The sequence below is a fragment of the Stegodyphus dumicola genome, chromosome 10 (genome assembly GCF_044657685.1).
Source record: "Stegodyphus dumicola isolate Sdum_Otavi_A_Nest chromosome 10, ASM4465768v1".
NCBI lineage: Eukaryota > Metazoa > Arthropoda > Arachnida > Araneae > Eresidae > Stegodyphus > Stegodyphus dumicola.
The window spans coordinates 168,731,122-168,751,909 of NC_140777.1; the positions used below are offsets into that span (position 1 = coordinate 168,731,122).

General features: G+C 35.1%; 1 protein-coding gene across 1 annotated transcript in view; it reads left to right on the forward strand.

Moving 5' to 3' along the window:
• The first annotated feature begins 20,260 nt into the window (after window positions 1–20,260).
• Window positions 20,261–20,788, forward strand: part of LOC118203483 (dorsal-ventral patterning tolloid-like protein 1) — a 54,635-nt gene continuing 54,107 nt past the window's right edge. Inside the window, exon 1 of the mRNA XM_085826123.1 lies at window positions 20,261–20,483. Within this exon, the coding sequence (XP_085682249.1) occupies window positions 20,416–20,483 (68 nt within the window). The 5' untranslated portion in view covers window positions 20,261–20,415. The remainder of the gene's footprint in view (window positions 20,484–20,788) is intronic.

The window sequence follows — 20,788 nt, forward strand, 5'->3', positions numbered from 1 at the left end:
AACACATTCATAGGCGGCTTTGGAAGCTTGCCATAACTCGACGTAACGTATTTCCTGAGACATTGCTGACGGCAGTTCGGATGCGATCCTTCAAATCAGGGATGGTGGCACAACGTGTTCGGAAACTTCTTGCTTCAGGTGCCCCCCAAAGTCGGCACATGAAAGATCAGATGAGCGAGGCAGCCAGGAAATGTCACCAAAACGAGAAATTACTCTACCTGGAAATGTCTGTCGCAATGGTCCGTCCATCTGGAACTTTCCCATGACGTCCCAAGTTGAAATGTTGCCGAAATAGAAGCTGGCTAGCAAATAACATATAATAAAGTTGTTATTTTTGAAATAACTTTCAACAGCAAAGGCACGATGCTGTGCACTCCACCGATCCATATCACTGTCACACTCGAAATGGCAGCTCATTAGTACACGAATGCGGCACGAGCTGGCGTGCATTCATGCAGTACATCACTGTGCTACGCAAGTTAAATTACGCTATGAACGCTGCCGCTCCCTGTATTTCAGAACTATCTGTAAAAGTATCAATTTAAATTGTGTAATTTGCATAATTTATATCTGTAAAAAAAGACACAGACATGGGCGGATGAGGCAAATTGGTCCATCTTTCCCGTGAGTAAATGAGGCGATGGAGTACTACTTTGTACAATACTGGTAAATTTACTGATTAATGATACTGGAGGTCTTTCATTTGCCCATTTTCTTTGTAGTCAGAAGCATTCTCAGATTACTTGACTTGGCTGAAGGAGCAAGACTTCATCATAATCGTTTCCATATTTCTGAAGCTTTTAGTAACTTGTATTAAACCATATCCTATGTCCATGCTACACAATATAAATACGGCTCCCAGAGCGAGGATGCGTTTGTTGTTAGTGAGCTATGAGATTTTGCGTTTCAAAGAGAGCTAGTTTAATTGAGTTTCAAAGCTTATACTGTGAACGAGTTGGGAATTTACACATTTACTATATTTCTAGTGCATTAAGAATGAACTGCTTATATCCGAGTTATCCTATTCTTTGCGCTGTGAGACATTAATTGTTGGAATAAATTGCAGTTTTCCCTGATTAACTTAATTATATAAATAAACATCAACGAACTCCTTCTCGCAATGACATATACTTGTAACTGATTACCAAATGCTTGTATATGTACTACTGATAAAATTAAAATTGAAAGTAATTAAAAAAAATACAAGATAACCAAAGGTGAACAAAAACGAAACACGATTGAAATAGCGCAAACGACAGTTTAAAAAGCTCAAAAATGTTTTGAATATGATTTGAAATTTTTGAAAATTTTTTGAATTTAAAATAAAAAGATTCTATATATCCCAAGATATCTTTATCAGCAAACTGCCGTTTTTAGAAATGTGAAAGAAAATTTTTCTGCTTCTTATTAAATATCAATTCATAAATTTGATCAAAATTCAGTTGAAAAAAAATTAATTACATTGCACAACCTGACAAGCCAAAATCGAGCATAGCTCTTCAATTAAAAAAAATATAGTTAAATTAGAAACAAATTACTGTCGAAAACAGAAAAAGAACATAGTACGAAGAAAAGTTTTTAACACTTTTAAAAGTTTGAAATATATGCGAAAATAAAAACCTTTAATATGGAAAAATGCAAGTAATATTTGTCAGTAGAACACGGTATGAATATACCAAGGAACTAAAATTCATACTGAGAGCATTAATTAATAAACTATAAAACTATATGCTAATAACTATGCTAGACAGTGACTACGTTATTGTAATATATAATTATAATAATGTTTAGTTTTACTATTCCATATTTGAATACAATATTTGAATTTGTTTTTAGTTTTGTTATTACTATTAAGTTGCTGCAGCTTTCATCGGACAAATGTTTAAGCTTCTGATTAAACATTTGTTCGATGATTAAACATTCTGATTAAACATTTGTCCGATGTCTGATTAAGCTTCTTTCTGATTTATTTGAACTTATTGCTTTTATTACCTTTTATGCTATGTAACTAATAATAAGCCGAAAATGAATTTAAGCGAGACAATTTAAAAATCAGTGTGATGGTCATATACGTGGAAATTATCGAAATAACACATGTTTGGCGGGGAGAATTTTCATGCAGAACAGTGGTACATGGCAAATTTTTTTAAATACGAATTTTAGGCCCAAATTGTTTTTCTCTTTGTGGATAAGTTCTCAACAATTTCACAATTTCATTGAGTAAATCACTTTTGATAGTAGGACGAAACAGTAAGTAACTGGCACGTATACTTTTTACATAATTATTTCACTCAATGATAATATTATGAGTCATTTGAAGCAACCCTTAGTTAGCAAAACTCAATAGACTTTCAAGTCCTACCGTCGTAAAGAAATGAGTCGTTGAGCACTAAGGAAATAAATGAAAGATTCAACAAATCAAGTACGAGTTTCGTCACCTTTTACTTCTCGGCATAAGCGAAGTTTGTATAGCCATTTCGATTCCGAGTAACATTTGAATTTCATGAGGTGCTTATTCAAATACAGTCTTTCTTTGTGAAAAAAACTGTATTTGATTGTTTTTTTTTTTTTTTTTCTTTTCTATCTTCGAGGGGCGGGATAGAACAGTCGCTTCTTCATCTGTTGTGAAATCCCAAGACCAACAACAAACCTGATTAGATGAAGAAGCCCTCACACAAGCAGCTTCGTTCATCATTATTATCGTCAAGAAAATATGCCAAAAGAAGAAACGCGTGATGTAGTCTGGTCTTAACAGGCAAGTATCAAAAGGTTTGCAACATTTTCTTTCTGTTGGGAAAAAGAGCTCCAAAAATTTGGCGACTGAGAAAAAGATTAAAGAAATCGAAGAGAAAACTGGCTTGCCGTCACGTTGCACGTACAGAAACTCCTGACAACATCTTGGACTGGCGTTTCTGAAACTTGTTATTTGAACCATTCACTAATTACAGCTGGTGTAATACAGATTACTGCTTCGATCATTTATTATTGCAGCTTATCTGTGATTCAAATTCAAATCGTACTCAGCGTACTTAATATGAAATTTCTACTATAAATATGATAGGGTTAAAATGATAACAATATGCAAAAATTTCCACAGTGAGATATACGACTGTCAGAATTTTGTACTTAAGTGTAATTTTTCAAAGATTACTTTTCCATCAGTTATTACATATTGACAGTAACAATATGTGACTTTACTTTTTATTTGGTTTTGTTCATCTTAGTTATGGCAAAGCACTCGAGGGCTATCTGCCTGAGGGGATGGGTGCCTTCGTAGAGGGCGTTCTAAGGTAAGCTGGTTCGTATCTACGTTACACATGGGAAAACTCATGAAAATACTCGTTCGCCGGAACTTGAGCTCCCAGCCGAACTACCAGCTTTCAGCGACTTTACCGTTCGGTTGCTGATGGGTCCCTTTATTTCTTCACTTATCGTTTTGTAATTGCGTAAATAGAGCAACTTGTCGATTTTCCAAATTTTCAAAACTGAAATTTGAAAATCTGGAAACTCACTGAAGAGTGCTATTTTGACAAATATTTTAATTTATTACTGCCAATTACTTTATTAAAATTTAAAAAAAAATTAGCTGCGTATTTACGGAGTATTATTATTATGGAGTGGCTAAATGCTTCTTTATTAAACACCTCTAAATGAGTAGACTTGCATACATTTTTTAAAAGAAGGGAGTGTTGGGAAGGGAGAGTTCATTGTCCACCCTTTCCCCCCCCCGGGGGTCGACGTAGAGAACTCTGCGAAGCTACTGGCTAGGATCTTTCTGTTGATTAAGATTTCTGTTGACCTAGGCAGTCTCGGCCACGGTGTATAAAATTTATGAACTTGGTGGTTCTGAAGGCTCCGGGAAAAATCACTTATTGGCCGGCCTCGGGGTCTGGCATGTCCTGAGCGGTATGGCTGTAGTAGCCGGGGTACTGATGCCCCCCGGTTCGCTGGGTATTGTCCCACTGCGAAGGGCTCGCCCATGCGACTGGCAGGTAGCAAATTAACGACCAGTGCTGCCTGATGAATTCCAGGTGATGCGCCGGCCCCACCGACCTCCGCGCCTGGTCCTGAGGGAGGGTTGGATCTGTAGTGCGGACCATTAGTCACGCGGAACAGAGCAGCCCATAGTTGATAGTGTCCACCCTTGTCGGAATTACTATATATAGTCATTTTCAGAGATGGTAGTTACTAGTTACTTCCCAGTTTAAAAATTATTTCAACGGCATTTTAACAGAAATTATACGATGATGATTTTACGATTTGAAATGGGTCCCGTTCACGTTACACATAGGAAAGCATGAAACCTTCCCAACAGGCATTCTGTTCACCAAGTTTTGTAACTAGGTGAAACTATCTCAAGCGGTCGGCTAGTGGTGAGCTACAAATATGACCGCGTTACATATTAATATTATAGATTATTTCAGAATTATGCATATTATTAGCACTAAAGACAATTATTAATGCACTAAAAGGGAATACGAGAAAAATATCGATACAAAATTTAGATTGAGCTTTCCAGCAAGAAAATATAGTTTTGTCATCAGGTAATTTTAGCTGTGTCTACGAGTGCTTTGGCTTCGTTCAATACATCCAAATCTATCGCAGCTAAGGTATAAACGTTAGAATCTTTGACTAGATTTTTCCATTAAACAGAGAAGAAAACAGAAGGACTTCCATTAAAACTTTCTGTTGATATTACTATTTTAAAACGCAATAACACTGTTCTAAGAGATGCGAACTGTACATTTTAATTTAAAACAGGCTACACTAGCACACCTGATACGTCTATAAAACTTTTGATGCGTGTATTCCTTCGTGTAAAGAGATAGATCCAAAATGTTTGAACATTTTGAACAAAAGTTAATTTTTGCGCAGCCTCACAGGTTGTGTTAAGTTATTTGAATAAGGCAAAGTACACTAGAGATATTTGCCTAATAGAAGGGATGTTTCCGTGGAGCATGTTTTGAGGGAAACTAGTTCGTATTCTCATTAACATGGGAAAACCATAGACAGGAGCTACACGCTAGCCTGTTCGCTTTGTACTGCACTTAGGTCGAACTCCCGCCAATATCAAGTCACCTTTAACGTCTCAGCGACTGGTAGGCTCCCAATTTGATACTTCTGTTAAACGTATTTGTATGAAATTTTACACATGCTTTGAATATTACTAGCTAATCGTTGCCATCAAGTATTTGCTCCAGAATTTTGTGGAGAATTGTAGGTGAAAATCCTTTAACTCGTAAAAATCTAAATAATTTAGAATTCTGTAGGATTTAGTTTGAACTGTTAAATGGATTTCTAAAAAATCTGATCTTTCTTTTCGTGGAATATGATTTGTAATAGATAGACTCAGCTTTATAAAGTATGGAAAGTTCTATACAATTTTTTTATTAGTGAACTTACGAAGATGCATTGCGTATTCTAAAAAAAGGCTCCATCGGCGGCTATGAGATTAAAGATTATTATATACTGGGAGTTCAATCCTGGGCTCTAACCTAGGCTAACGGGCTGTTATCAGGAATGGCTTTCGTGGTTTTCCTTATGTGTAATGTGAATAGGAGGTAATTTTCCTCAGAAAAACCTCCACGAAGGCATCCCTTTGCTTAGTCAGGTAGCCTTTGTGGGCGATCATATTTAAACAGTCTAACCTGAATTTCAAAACAAAGTATTATTCAAGTCTGTAACGAGTCTGAGGACAAAGGATAAGGAAACTCGCGTTTTCATGATTTATAATACATTCTGGAAATTGTTAATTCTGGAATAAAAGACCGAGAAGTTAAGAGCATTTGAAATATTTATCCTCCTTGGGTTTAAATCTTGCAGTAGGGGATCGTTACATGGGAGTTTTCATGTTTTGCACCGTGTGAATAGTAATTTCTTTCCCTTAGGAAACCTGCGGGAACACCCTTCCTTATAAGGATAAGGCATGCAGCTCTGGTATCCTTTGGCGTAGTCAATTAAAAAGACCTGCTTCAGGTAGTCTTAACATCGGGCAAACTACTATTTTATCTGCTTTAACAAGACAAAATTTGCGATTTACTAATTTTAACTTTCGAGTAATTTAAAAATTAAATACTTAATCACAGTCGTAGTTTTCAAAAATTCCAATAAAAAGTGAAGTCGATTTCCTAGTTATAACAGCCCACCAGCGGCCGAGCGGTAAAGTCGCTGAACACTGGTAGTTCGGTCCGAGGTTCGAATCCCGCGAACGGGCTGGCTGCATGGGTGCTTTCGTGGTTTTCCCCATGTGTAACGTATATGCGAGCCAGTTTCCCTTAGAAAGTCTTCCACGAAGGTAACCCTCCCCTTAGGCAGATAGCCCTCGAGGCTTTGACGTAATTAAATAACCTATTCTAGTTATAACATGGGAAGTTACATGAAAAAACATACTGAAAATAAAAGAAAGATTGCCGTTCCGTAAGTGTTAATTACAGAATTAAAATTTATGAACTCTGATAAATTTTCAGCGACGAGTAAAACCAGAAATTCAGATCACGCATTACTGACGAAGATTATCCTCATTAGCTATGACGAAGAAGTTATGACGAAGATTATCAGCACAATAATGAGAAAAAAAGAAAAATCTTAATTTCTATATCAAAATTTATAGTTCTGTGTATTTATTATAGCGGTGCGTACGTAAAATAATGCAACTTTGAGACAATTTCGCTTGAACATTTTAAGCTGGTTAGTTAAAAGCCTTTTTCTCTATGCTATAAACTTATACTCGTAGGTATTTCCTGCAACTTCCGCGTATGTTTAATAGAAAAATGTGCGTTTTGCCTAATGTACTGTCAAGCTCTAAGAGTCTTTCTATGAGTATGCTTTGGCTTATGTGATTACAGCAAAATCTCGAGAGCTATCTGCCTAAGGGAAAGGATGCTGGGCTGTGGGGGTTAATGCTTCAACGGTGTGGTGTTGAACTCCAATGAAAACTCTAATGATGGAATGATGAAATCTAATGATGAAAACTCTAAAGAAAATTTTATTGAACCCCCCCCCGAAAAAAAAAAAAAAAAAAAAGCTACATACAATCAACAAGAGAAAAACCTATCCCTTTCTCTTTAAAACAAATTCAAAAATCTCTACATTTTTCGTGCGAGAGCAATATGTGGCTCTCGAGCCTGAGTTTGAAACAATGCTAACATATTAATATTATTTTTAAAACAATTTAACGTAACAACTATTGAAAACGTATTCGGAAGTTAAATAATAATATTGATCTTATGCTCTTGAGACATCTTTGTCCATATTAATCTTCAGTTCCTTCTTCCTTTATGCGGCCTTATCACAATTTCTTCGTGGAGGATTTTCTAAGGGAAACTAGCTAGTATACATGTTACACATGGAAAAACGATGAAAACGCTTATGCACGGAAACGAACTACCAGTATTTAGCTACATTACCGCTCAGCTGCTGGTAGGCCCCGTTCTACGAGTTAAAAACATGACTAAAGAGAAACTGCGTTTCATATTTTGAATTACATACATCTAAAAACGTGCTAAACTTTCCAAATCTAATTTTTTGAGTTTAGAATGTTTGTAATCACACATTTTTAGTTTAAAAATTTCATTAATAATAACATCTGTCAAAAATTGACATCTAAAGCTTATAAGAATCATTGAGAAACCATTCAAATGAAACTTCAGAACTTCCACATCGGAAGAACGCAAAATTTTAAATTGGACGAGAAAAAGTGTAGCATAGATTTGAAATAAAATTCTACCAATTGCATGGGCGATTTGTTACAGATTCCTCGTCTTCAGGAAAAAAAAAATTTTTTGCTGAAGAAAAGGCACTTTTTCTGAACTCGCTTTATATACATAGTTTCGTTAAGAACCTCTGCCAAATTCAGGCTGCATTTTTTGGCTAAATATAAATTTCAAAATGTCTTAGAAGTCAAATAAACTTATTTATATGTTTCAGTTATTCATATCGAACGTGAAAACTAGTAAGTATATTTAAAGTTAAATTAAGTTAAAGCTGGTTGTCTATAGAAATGGTTACAAACAAGAAAGACTTTCCAATGAAAACTGGCTCATATCCACATTTCACATGCGAGAAGCCATAAAGGTCGCCTGTTACGAGACGGTACTAGCTTAACTGAAATCAATCTTCAAAAGATCTTACATTCACACTACTGTTAGGCAAGCATAAGGAATGATGTTACATTTTCAAAGACCTTTGTTCCCCGGATAAATGATATTAGCTTAATATTTTCAGCTACAGAATGAATCAAGTGGACATTTTAATATTTAAGCTTTAATAAAAGTTGAAAAGAAAATGGTAGACTTTTTCTTACCGCATGCTTACGTGGTTAGTATAATTATATTAAAGATCCTAATAAGCATGATTTCTTTAACACAAAAAAGGTCTAGTTTAACAGAAGAGTTCGATAGGTTTTTTTTTTTTTTTAATTCAGATTTTTTGTGTGGTTTATTGGATTACGGATAATTCAGTTTTATAAAATTTCTATAGTCGAAAACCAATTTCTTCTTCCATAAAGTAACTGCTATAAGATTTGAATAAAAAAATTAATTTTATTGCAACTTACACGGAAAATTCCTCAGCGATATAATTTACAGTTAAAATTACTCTTTCAATTATTTTTAGATAAATTTTCCGAAAGAAAAATTTGTCCGACCGAAGCAATGCATTTAAATTTATTCACGAAAATTATGCATTAATTTATTTAAATCTTTGCATTTTGTGTTTTGATAAATTCAAATATGTTAGTTTTTTTATGCTGCAATTTGAGAAATTTAACTCACGAATAAAAAGCAAAATTTTAAGACTTTTGATGAAAAACCTATGTTCTAAACATAACCAGAATATTTCAAATTTTGCAAAGTTATATTTTTTGTGATACTTTCATTAAGCATTTCTTAATAAAACATTTTTGTTCTTAAAACCAGTAAAATACTAGCGTGTACATATGTGAATTGTTAAAAAAACCCAAAGTCGCACTTTTCATTGTAATGCAAATCAGTACTTTTAGAAGGAAATACTTAATTTTAAATAGAGTTGAATTAAATCAGCATCATATTTCAGTTAGCTTTAGTATTTTTATTTAAACAATGATTTAAAATATCACCACGTCTATCGTATATGGCATAAAAATGTTTACACAGTAAAACAAAACTTTGCACTTTAGTACCTACATTACATTCTAAAAAGTTTTTCTATAACAGAAATTTTAGATAAAAATATAACTAGATATAACCAGGCGTGCCGAAGAAAATTGTGTAAAATTTATGTAAAAGAAAATCTTAAGAATTTCAGGAAATCAGTAAATGTACTTTTGAAGAAAAGACTTCAGATATGGTCAGTTTACATTACGTACACAGCTTCACGTATATAACATAAATTCAGTCCCATCTTTAAGAATACATATTAATGTGGGTTAACCATTGAATTATGGTAACTTGGCGATTTTTTGGCAAAAATTTGGCGACCAACCCTGCTACAGTAACCTGGTAGTTTTTGTTTGGACGCCATTTTGATTTCACGAAGTAAAGGATTTTTTTTTTTTTTCTTTTTAACTCAACATTTTTTTCCAACAATTTGCTAGCCGAATTACGCTTATGCTAGAACTTTTATGGAACAAAAGTGCTTAATCATGACGAAGATTAGGTGCGAAATTGGGAGAAAGTGCAGAATCGCAAATTTTTAAGAATTCCACATACACGGTATCCATGTACATGTCGACCTATTTTCACTTAAAAAAAATCCCAGAATTGCACAAAAATGGCATTGCGCACACTCTTGACTTTATCTATGTACACAGCTAAAGTCCTAGCTAGTAACCTTTATCGCCTTGCCAAAATATCGCCAAACTACCTGTTACCATATTCCAAAGATTAGCCTTAATGTGCACTAAAAGTGTTGGTCTTCAGTTCAGTTTCATGAATATTGTTTTTAAAACTAAACTTTCCCATTTGCTGTTTCCTAGATTCTAGGATTATATTTTCCCTTCCTTTTAGGAGCAAATTTAGTTTTTGGGAGACGCGGATTCCGTAACTCCGGTTTCGGGGAAGAATCGTTTGGTAAATTTTGTCCTTCGGAAAACTCAAAACTAGTTTCTTCCTCCAGCTTCTGAAACTCTAATAAATTACCGCTATCACCTAATAAATCATCTCTTTTGATAAGTATTTCGAGGTTTGAGCTGTGCGAGTCGTGCTCTTGAAATGCTCCAGTTGAGGAGTATGGAGAATTAGCTTCCTCGACGTTTTTTGATTCTGAATCAAAATGCTCTGTACTTACGACAAATTTTAGATTTCTCGCAAGTACTCCTTTAATTTTTTTTAGACGAAATTTCTTTAATTTTATACTGGAAGCATTATCATCATCTGAACCTTCGTTGGCAGATGAAGTTTCTTCCGTTGTAATTTCTGCATGTGATCCAGTTTCGGGAACATATTCGAGAACAAAATCTAGCTTTTCTTCATGAGGAACTTTTATGTCGTTCATTCTGTTCTCGTAATAAAGAGACAGAGGTTCGGCAACTTCATTCAGCTTTTTCCATCCACCATTTTCAAAAAACCTATCACGCATAATTTCTTCGAAGACATTTCTGGCATATTTGTACGAATTTCTAATGTTATCAAACACACAAGTTGCCTAACTACTTTCATTACAAAAGTAAATCATATATAACATAAAAGAATAATTGACAAGAAGGGCATAAAAACAATCGGAATATTCTAAGTTAATACAGAACTTTCTAAAACACGTTTCAAAACAATTTGCAAATTTCAAGAATCTTTCATCCATGTGAGTCAGTTCTTCATTGAAGGTATTTTTCAAAAAAATGGTCATCAACAGGACTGCCTTCGCAACTGTTTCGATAAATGTCTTGTCACTGGTTAAACACGTGCGTTCATCATCTGACAACTCGCAATGTTCATACAAAAAAGGAAGAAGATCTTCATTAAATTCTTCAATCTCTTTCGACCAACCATCCAGCTCCCCTTCCTTGCTGCTGCTGGGATTAAACTGTAGCCCTATTTCCTTCTCCATATTTCCTCTTCTATTCTAACTTAATACAATCAATAAAGACTTCGAAAAGTTTTAAGCAATTAGCGGTTTCAAACAAGAGATCGCACACTGCTACTGACATGTCTGGTAGTTCGGTCCGAGGTTCGAATCCCGCGAACGGGCTGGCTGCATGGGTGTTTTCGTGGTTTTCCCCATGTGTAACGTGTATACGAGCCAGTTTCCCTTAGAAAGTCCTCCACGAAGGCATCCCTCCTCTTAGGCAGATAGCCCTCGAGGCTTTGCCATAATCACACACACACACACGCTACTGACATGAAGTTTATCTGATAGATTAAATTTCTTCTTCTTGAAGCTTGGCTTCCCTTTGGCGCCTTATGCTCCAACTCAAATATAATGTTATTTACATGTTAAACCACCAGGACGCATTCCCTCCAATAGATTATTTTAGCACGTAAAAATTGCTTCTGGTTAGAAATAAATTTAGAGACACGTTGAGAAGTTTCCTGAAGGTTTTATTTGTTTCCTAAAAATAATATTATTCGAACTTGGCTTGCGCGGCATCTTACATGATTCACACGATATAAAATTTTATTAACTGGATTGATTTCAATACGGTAGTTATAATTAAACTGTATTGTTTATTTATTAAACGCTGCACTGAGGTTTACTGTTAATTACCAAAGAAATTGGCTTTAATACATCGATCTAAAAAATCATTCCAGAATTCAAGAACAGTAATAGATTTAGAATTTACTTCAAAGATTTCTCTTAAAAATTTCCAAACATCTACTTTTTTACCTGAGATTTGTTACCGAAGACTTCGAACTTTTCAGTATTAAAACACTTTAGCCTGAAAAAGTCGAAAGATTAACAAACTGATCGTTCTTGGTGGCAGACATTTGCAATACGAATTAAAAAATATCTGATGTGGACACCACACGACTTCTTTGTATGGCCTATTAAATTACACACACTTTTTGCTACATTTCATTTCAACTTACTTCCTCGAATTTCACTAGAGATGTATTTCGCATTTAATTTATTCAGTTCTCACTTCGCGGTAAAGCAAAAAACACATAAAAACTCAAAACATCTTCAATAAAAATTGTAAAATACAGAAAAGCGTAAAAACCAAATACAGTTAAAACAGTTAAAAAACAATTTTTACAATTAAAATTAGAGTTTCTACCCAAAAACAAGCAATTCGGCCAGCGGGCAAGAAGGCAGATATTTCGGTGCACAAAACTGAAAGTTTACTTTCGGTCCCACTCAGTAAAAAACATGCAGAAACTTACAAAATTCACTATTCTACTGAGTTTCAAATGTAAACAAAGGGCTGTTGGTTAGGCTTAACTCACCACTTAAATATTTAAATTGTTCATAATTCTACAACAATTGCATGCAGATTAACTAAAGGCATAAAAATTTTAACCGGCCCATCAAAACTACATAACTGAAACACTTTTAAAGCAAAAAATGCACAATTTACCAACAGATAGGAATAAAAAATTTAAGCTCACCGAGCCAGGGAGCAAAATGGGAATATATATACAATTGGTGCAGCCGATCGTAACGAAAAAGGGAAAAGCACAACTGGATGTTATAGCAGTCCCCAAAACAAAATTGCAACTTTCTACGACTACTCGTTCTTGAGTTATGCCAGATACATATATACGTACGTCCAGACGTTAAAAAAACTCTTCTGAATCCACTTTACAATCGTATTGGCAAAAAAATTCATTTTTTTCTGTCCGTACGTACAGATGCCACGCCAAATGTATAATACACTCTTAGACAAAAAAAAAAAAAAAAAAAAAAAAAAAAAAAAAAGACACGCACCAAGAAGGAGTTATTCGAATGGAACGAAAATCGGTGGAAGTGATGCACATGTACAGAAAAACAAATGAGTACAGTTTGAAGTTTGAGAAAATTGAATGATTTATTGAAGTTTTAGAGCTTCACAAATTGAAAAAGTAACTAACGCGTTTGTCCACCTCTGGCCCTTATGCAAGCAGTTATTCGGCTTGGCATCGATTGATAGAAGTTCCGGATGTCCTTCTGAGGGATATCGTGCCAAATTCTGTCGAACTGGCGCGTTAGATCGTCAACATCCCGAGCTGGTTGGAGCTGCTCCAAACATGCATATTGCTCCAAACGTGCCCAATAGGAGAAAGATCCAGCGACCTTGCTGGCCAAGGTAATGTTCGGCAAGCATTACGGCAAGCAGTAGAAACATGCGCAGTGTGGTGATGGGCATTATCGTGCTGAAATGTAAGCCCAGTGGGTGGCGTGACATGAAGGGCAACACAACGGGCCTTAGAACTTCGTCGACGTACCGCTGTGCTGTAAGGTTGCGACGGATGACAACCAAAGGGGTTCTACTATGAAATGAAATGGCACTTCAAACCATCACTCCTGGTTGTCGGCCTCTCTGCTAGAAGACAGTCAGGTTGGCATCACACCGCTGTCCGGGGCGTCTCCAGACTCGCCTTCGCTGGTCATCGGGGCTCAGTTCAAAGCGGGACTCATCACTGAAGACTATTCTACTCCAGTTAGTGACATTCCAGTGCGAATGAGCCTGACACACCTGCAAACGGGCTTGACGTTGTATACAGAGGTCAATGGTAGTCGGCGCAAGGGGCTCCGTGACCTCATCCCCCTTTCTGTGAGCCGTCTATGAATGGTCCTTGCGGTCACTGATGCACTAATTGCACGTACAATCGATGTTAATGATGCATCGATGTTGTGAGTGCCGCTCTGACGATTGCTCGGTCTTCACATTCTGTCGTTGCTCTAGGCCTACCGCTTCTTTCTTGACGTTGTGTGCGGCCATGGTTCAACCACTGCTGCCAACATCGTCTAATAATGGCATCGCTCCTGCTCAAATGTCGAGCTAATCGCCGATAAGACCAACCGGCTTCTTTGAGCCCAACTACACGACCCTCTCAAATTCTGACATCTGCGCATATCGTTCGCGCATCTGTATGCGAGGCACAGTTACTGTCTACCAGAGTACACGGAATGAAATTCGTGAAGAATTTATGACCTGGAATCGTAATTTCTCCTCTTATCCTGCAAGTTGCGCAGATCAGATGCGCTGTAGCGACAACCGTTCATTCATTGTCAGCCAAAATGTAGAATTTTGCATTTTCCGTCGAAACCTGTATGCATATCAATTTGCTTTATATCTTCTCGGTGCGTCGTGGTGCGTCTTTTTTTTTTTTTTTTTTTTTTTTTTTTTTTTTTTTTTTTTGTCTAAGTGTATATACTATGTATAACCGTGTCACTTGTCACAAAAACTCTGAATCTTGCTTGTGAAAGTGTAACTGATATCGAGGATGTAAGTTGTTCCATTCCCAAACAACAAACTGTTAAAGATATTTAGAGACTTTGTGGACGCCCTGTATGTTTTACCTCATATGCCTAAATTTTGAATTTGAGTTTAGATCTTCAAAAGTGCCTTTATTTAGGTGCCCGTTAAAAAAGATTTTACTATATTTTGGAAGAACGTAATTGAATTTATAAAATAACAAGAAATCGGTATAAATAATAAAATATTTTGCACTTCTAGTTAATCTTCATGAAATAAGTGATGACGTTCACTGTTAATCAGACAGCAGTTTAAAAACCACACGAAAGAAAAACCCACATCGTAATTATAAGAAAAAATCCATTAACAATTCACCTGCCGTTTCAAGCTGCTTTATTTGAAAACAATTTGTATTTTATTTGAATTTTCTGTTTGATTATTTAAACTAAATCAGCGTTCAAAATGAGAATAAGAACACACTTTTAAATGTAAGTTTGTGATTATGTTTTCTCAGCTTGCCATCAGGTGGCGGTAGTGTTTATTTGTGTGACGTCATATCTGTGTATATTTAGTAGTTTGTCTTTGGTGTTCCTAAATAAAGATACCTTCTTGACGGTAAAGTCATTCAACGTCAATCATGCCATTAAAATCCTGCAAACCATCATTCCGAGCACTGAACAGTGGTGTAGCTACTGGAAACTATGTATTAACGGCCAGAAGTCACAGATCTGGCTTGTTAGACGAAAAAAGCGAAATTTAAAGCCAAAGAAAAATCTCTTCCTTTTCAACGAGCCAGTACCCATTGTCCAATGGCTAATTACCTAGAAATCTTCATTAATGACAAAAGCATGTGGTCACATCGCATTGATCACTCGAGGAGCAAAGCAATCGAAGTCATGAAGGGCCTACTTCCTATCACAGGGAAATACTCAAAGCTTGATCTTTCAAAGAAAAAGCTCACCTACACTTCAAGTATTAGACCCTTGATGACTTTTGTTTCGCCGGCTTGGACTACTGTTACTCCTTCGAATATACACAAGCTTCAAGTTGTGAAAAACAGACTTATTTTAAGGATCAGAACTAATGTACACGATTTTGTTTGAAACAAAATCGTGTACATCTACATTCTGACTTCAAATTGGATACACTGGATAACTTTCTCAGGAATGCTAAGAAAAAATTCTTCGAGAGTCCTCCATATTGTTCCAAAAAGTTCATTTAGTTACTAAATGAACTTTTTTCCAACTTTTCACTATGAAGTACTCAACGAAGATAGATCTCTTCACCCCTATGAAGCCTTCATTCTCAGTGAAAGCCGGGATTATACACATGTATTTTATTTTTATAGTTTAATTCCTGCAGATTCCAGCAGCATTCTTCAGATACAGTTACTGGGGTGGGTGACCACCCATGTGACCCCAACCTCTTTTCGCTGTGCTATGTAGCTCCTGAACGTATGATTTATATATACAGGGTGTATCAGAACAGCGATCTCAAACGTTCAAGAGAGATAGAGTAGAGAGATTACACGATGGGAAATCACATAGCAATGCATGGTCCGAAACGCTTTCCTGGCGCTGTACTGACGATACAAAAGTCATGAAAGAATGGACACGAACAGGGTGAGAAACATGTTTATTATTCAGAGTACAACAAAAACAATATAAAGAGACAACGATCATCATCAAGGAAGGTGTTCGAAATTACGACCCGGACGGCGATTCAGGAACCGTGCGCCACGCATCTTCCATGCGTTATGCAGATCTTCCATGCACCATAGAAGTAAGACCTGCATCACGGTCCGGGATCGTAATTTAGAACACCTTTTTTAACGACAATCGTTGTTTATTTTTGTTCTTATTTGTAGTTTTCTGCTATACTAAACATTCTAAAACATGCTTTGTCTCACTGTTTATGTCCTTCCTTTTTGCGTTTTGTGTCGTCACTTCCGTGCCAGGAAAGCGTTTCAGACATTGCATCGTTATGTGATCTCCCATCGTCTGTCTCTTCTGAAAGTTTGTCATCGCTGTAATGATACCACCCTGTAGATTCATGGATTGCCTTCTGCAACTAATTATATATAATCTTATATCTATTATCTATTATTTATTTCACTGCAATGTATTTTGTTTACAGCACTTTTGGATGAATTCAATCCAAATCTCGTGATACACCCGATCATGAACTATGATTTGATATGTTCTTATCAGGATTGTTATCCAAGTTAATCTGCATAGCGATTAGGACTGTTATAAGACTGTTTTAAGTATCAATTACTCACGCTGTATCCATCCTACCTGTGTTCGTGGACTCATTGACCAAGTAATCACTCTACTTCAAGCACCCACTGGGGCAAACACATCAAGACAATCGGAATATAACATTCATTTAGCATGTCAATTGCGGCGACTAGCGGAACCTGGAATCTGGTTCGTGAATCACGGTGCATAGAAAGACGCTCTCTATTTACTATTATTACTTTGATTCATTATTCAGTCTGATTACATTTTCTTCACATACTTCAAAAGGGCGATAAAATCATATTCTAAATATTGCAACATCATCTATTTTCACTGCTTATATCCCACGCATTTTTTTTCTGCGTTTAGCATTTACCACAGAATATTTGCTTAATTTTGGGAGTTTGTGATAATAATTTTTCTCTGTTTGGCAATAAACAAATAATTTTTTTTTTGCACAGAGTCTGGTTAATTCGTAAAACTGGGAGCTACCTGTTTTTCTCATCTCTTTAATTTAAGGGATAATTTATATCCTTTCAAATTCATGTTATTTACTCTCGATTTTAATATTTGAGATTAGCGATCGGCGAGTTTTTTCGTCTTTAGACGTTTCGGTCATATTTGGACGTTTCTTCGGTCGTCCTTGGTATTTCGTCATATTCGAAACTTTGATACAAAATAAACTAACGAAGCGGTGATAGAAACGAGAAATGTAAACAACTACGAGAATGTTTACTGCGGTAGTGATGGGTACGGTTGCCATAAACATTCTTCTTGATGACGGATTCGAACCTACTTTTGCGGTGGATATTTAACTGCAAAGTATGACGTAAAAAATGTATCAAAAGCTTTTAGATAAAGCTTATTACAGCTTTATGAAGGCAAATTATTGTATCTCAAATCTAGTCATTGTGAAAATGCCTGCAGAAATTTGAAAATTTTAAGAAAGTTTACAAAACAGCACTTTAATGAGTTTGTACAGACATTAGGTCATTTCGAGCCGGAGAGATGAAAATAAGCAATGCTTTCGCCGGGAATCGAACTACGGATTTCTTCAAAAAAATTCGAATTTTGAAAAAATCGCTTCGAGGTGCACTGGCTCTTGTCTAGATACACCCTATGTACCAAATTTCTTAGGCCTGGGTCTATTAGCTCATGCGAAGCACGAACGAATGGCACACTCACACAGACAGACAGATTCTTCCTTATATATATATATATAGATATATTTGAACCCCTAAATGCCTTATTGCTCTTTTCAAATTGTTGCCACCAAATATCAGAGTCCTGCATTATATTTAGAGAAATTAAATAATGAAGAATCTGCATGAATGTATGTATGTTTCTCGCATTGTGAAGAAATAATGTTACCTAGAGACATCAAATTTTGAATAACGTAGTCCTGCACTCGAATATGGGCATCTGGAACCCCAAATTTGGAATTCGGAATTTGTTTTATTACCTATTTCATATTTTGTTAAACTTTAAAAAATTTTTGATTAAAAAACTCAGTAATTTCAAAGCAACACTACGAAAAAAAGCCTTTTATCTCCAGCGCGCGAGACTGGGATATATAAAACCAACCATTTTACGGTATGAGCTATTTTAGCTAAGAAAGAAGAACTTATGGTAACTGAAGTTGCTAGGTCAAAGTTAAATGCCAGAGAGCTTCTTCTTGACAAAATTGAAAATCTATTACTAATTTGGATAAAAGAAAGAGAAATGGCAGGCAATTTTACATCTCAAAATATCTGAAAGCTATCGACATTTATGACTGATTTATCGACATTTGAAAGCAAAGACTCCGAAGTCAAGTTTTGATGTTTAGATAAGGATGTTTCTCCTACTGTATAATTTTGCCTGCAAATATTTTGGAAGTTGATCATAAATCCACAAATATATTGGATGTTTTCTATATATTTTTTTGCGATCATAAATTCACAAATTATTTGGATGTTAATCATCACACATCTTTCAAATTTTTGACAGTTCTTCGATGCAATGATTATAATTCTGATCTGACATAAGATCGTAAGAAACCAAGCACTTACCTAGGTTAAACATCCATTAGATTGATAGGGATAATTAAAAAGCTTAAGAATGACAAACAGAACATGTTTACCAAAACAACAGCACTGAAAATAACACATCTATAATTAAATATTTAAATTAATTATATGTATTTAAAAATATATCATACTGCAACTTCCAATAAATAAGTAAAAGATGAGGGGACTAGTAGGAATCATAAATACCCCGTGTTGCAGTTTTCCACTCGTCTTTCAATATACTGTTTGGATGTCTATTTTAGACTTAGTTTTCCGACCATGTCATTAATTAAAAAAACAAAAGGAGAAAATATAAGATGGAATAGAAGACTTGCTGAAACTAAAAGAAGGCCTTTTTATTCTGGAAAGATTCTAAAGACCCAAGCATAATTTATTTTTATTTTTGAGCTTTAAGTTATGCTTTCCTCAAGTATTCCCTAAGATTATACCTTATCTAAAATATTATCCTTCCTTTTCCCATTCAAATAAATGTATGATTTTTATAATTATTTAAGTAATTGGAATGTTTACTTTAATTTAGAGTTTGTTCAAGAATCACAAAATGGAAGAGTTTAAGAATAAACTAGTATCTTGAATATATAATTTTACTTTCTTTGTTTCACAGTTTAGGAAACGATAAGTAATGGTAAATGAAAAAAATATACGATAATAAAATAGGCGAAACTGGTCAAAATAAACATGATTTCTTAAAAGAAGATAATCAGACGTAAAATAAAATTAAAATTTATAGGAAAAAATTTTAAAAGCTTAAGAATTGAATTGCATGAAGTTATATGTACACTATAACGCAGGGTTTCCCAACCCTATGCCCGCGGGCACCATGACGCCCGCCGATCGTTTAACATGTGCCCGTTGCTATGCGATCACAATGAAAATGTTTTAGTTTTCAATAAAATTCTATGTGAAAGTTTTTTCATTTTTAATGAAACAGAAATTCCGTCCAACACAGATACAAGCACAAAGTGAAATGCGACCGATCTCTTTTTTATGTTTTATCCTCTTTTTTATGTATTATTAACTCTATCTATCCATAAATTCACCTTGAAAACGTAAATGGTGACCGCTGTCCAACAGAAATTCTAGAATATGCTCTAAGAATAGAAATATTACTGAAACTTTTACTTAAGCTTAGTGAATTTAATTTTTCTGAAGAGAATAATACTTTTATATGAAATAATGGGCCCATCACCCGCAAAGCGATAATGTCACTAAAAACTAGTAGCATGCAAAATTCGGTAGAGTTAAACAATATATTGTTTAACACTATCAAATGGTAATATTGATGACTGAAATGAGTGCTTGACAACCCATTTGTGAACTCATAACACATACCGAAAGACTCTTCATAAATCATACATCAAATCATAGCCCATACTGAAAGATTTTTCAGAACTCTTATACAGATTTTTTAGATTATAAGAAGAATTTTTCAGAACACATACATGTCATTATACGATTTCAGGGTCAAAACTATTATGGTTTTCACCATCACAGCATATCGTCAATCCTTGATTTTGAAAAGCTGATACCATAATGTGTCAAAAATGTTGATATTGCTCATGATTATCTCGGGATAACACATGAACACCAGCTTTCACGTAGCCACAATTGTTTATGTTTCAATTTTATCCTCTCTGCCCTCCTTGTTAAAAGCTTCAAAAACTCTGTTATTCGCCAATTAAATTCGTATTCTTAAAGGATTTACAGAAAATAGGACAAATGGTAAAACAGAAAGGATTTATAAACCAGTAATTATTTTTAGTGCTTTATTTTCTGGATTTAGTTTACTGTCGATACAATGAAAGTGTGCGGTGTCTTAGTAATTTGTAGTATCCTCTGTGTCCTGAAATTTGGAAATGCTGAAAAGTAAGTCATAATCCTATAATAACATTTTCTTACCTAAGGATGAAAACCAATGTTATCAAACATTCATGACTGTCTGAATTCATTAGTTTTTAATGGATATAATTCCAAATTTTGAGACGTTCGTATACAATGTGTATTAAAAAAATCAGAAAGGTTTCAGATTTTAAATTACGTCCAAAGGGGAGTTCTTTTAATGTTTTGTGTGTTACCTTTATTTATTAAATATCATGTTCTTCGAATTTAAGCCATAAAATTCAGTTCAACAGCAATATCGCAAAATAATTCTAAAATGAGCCTATCTTTAG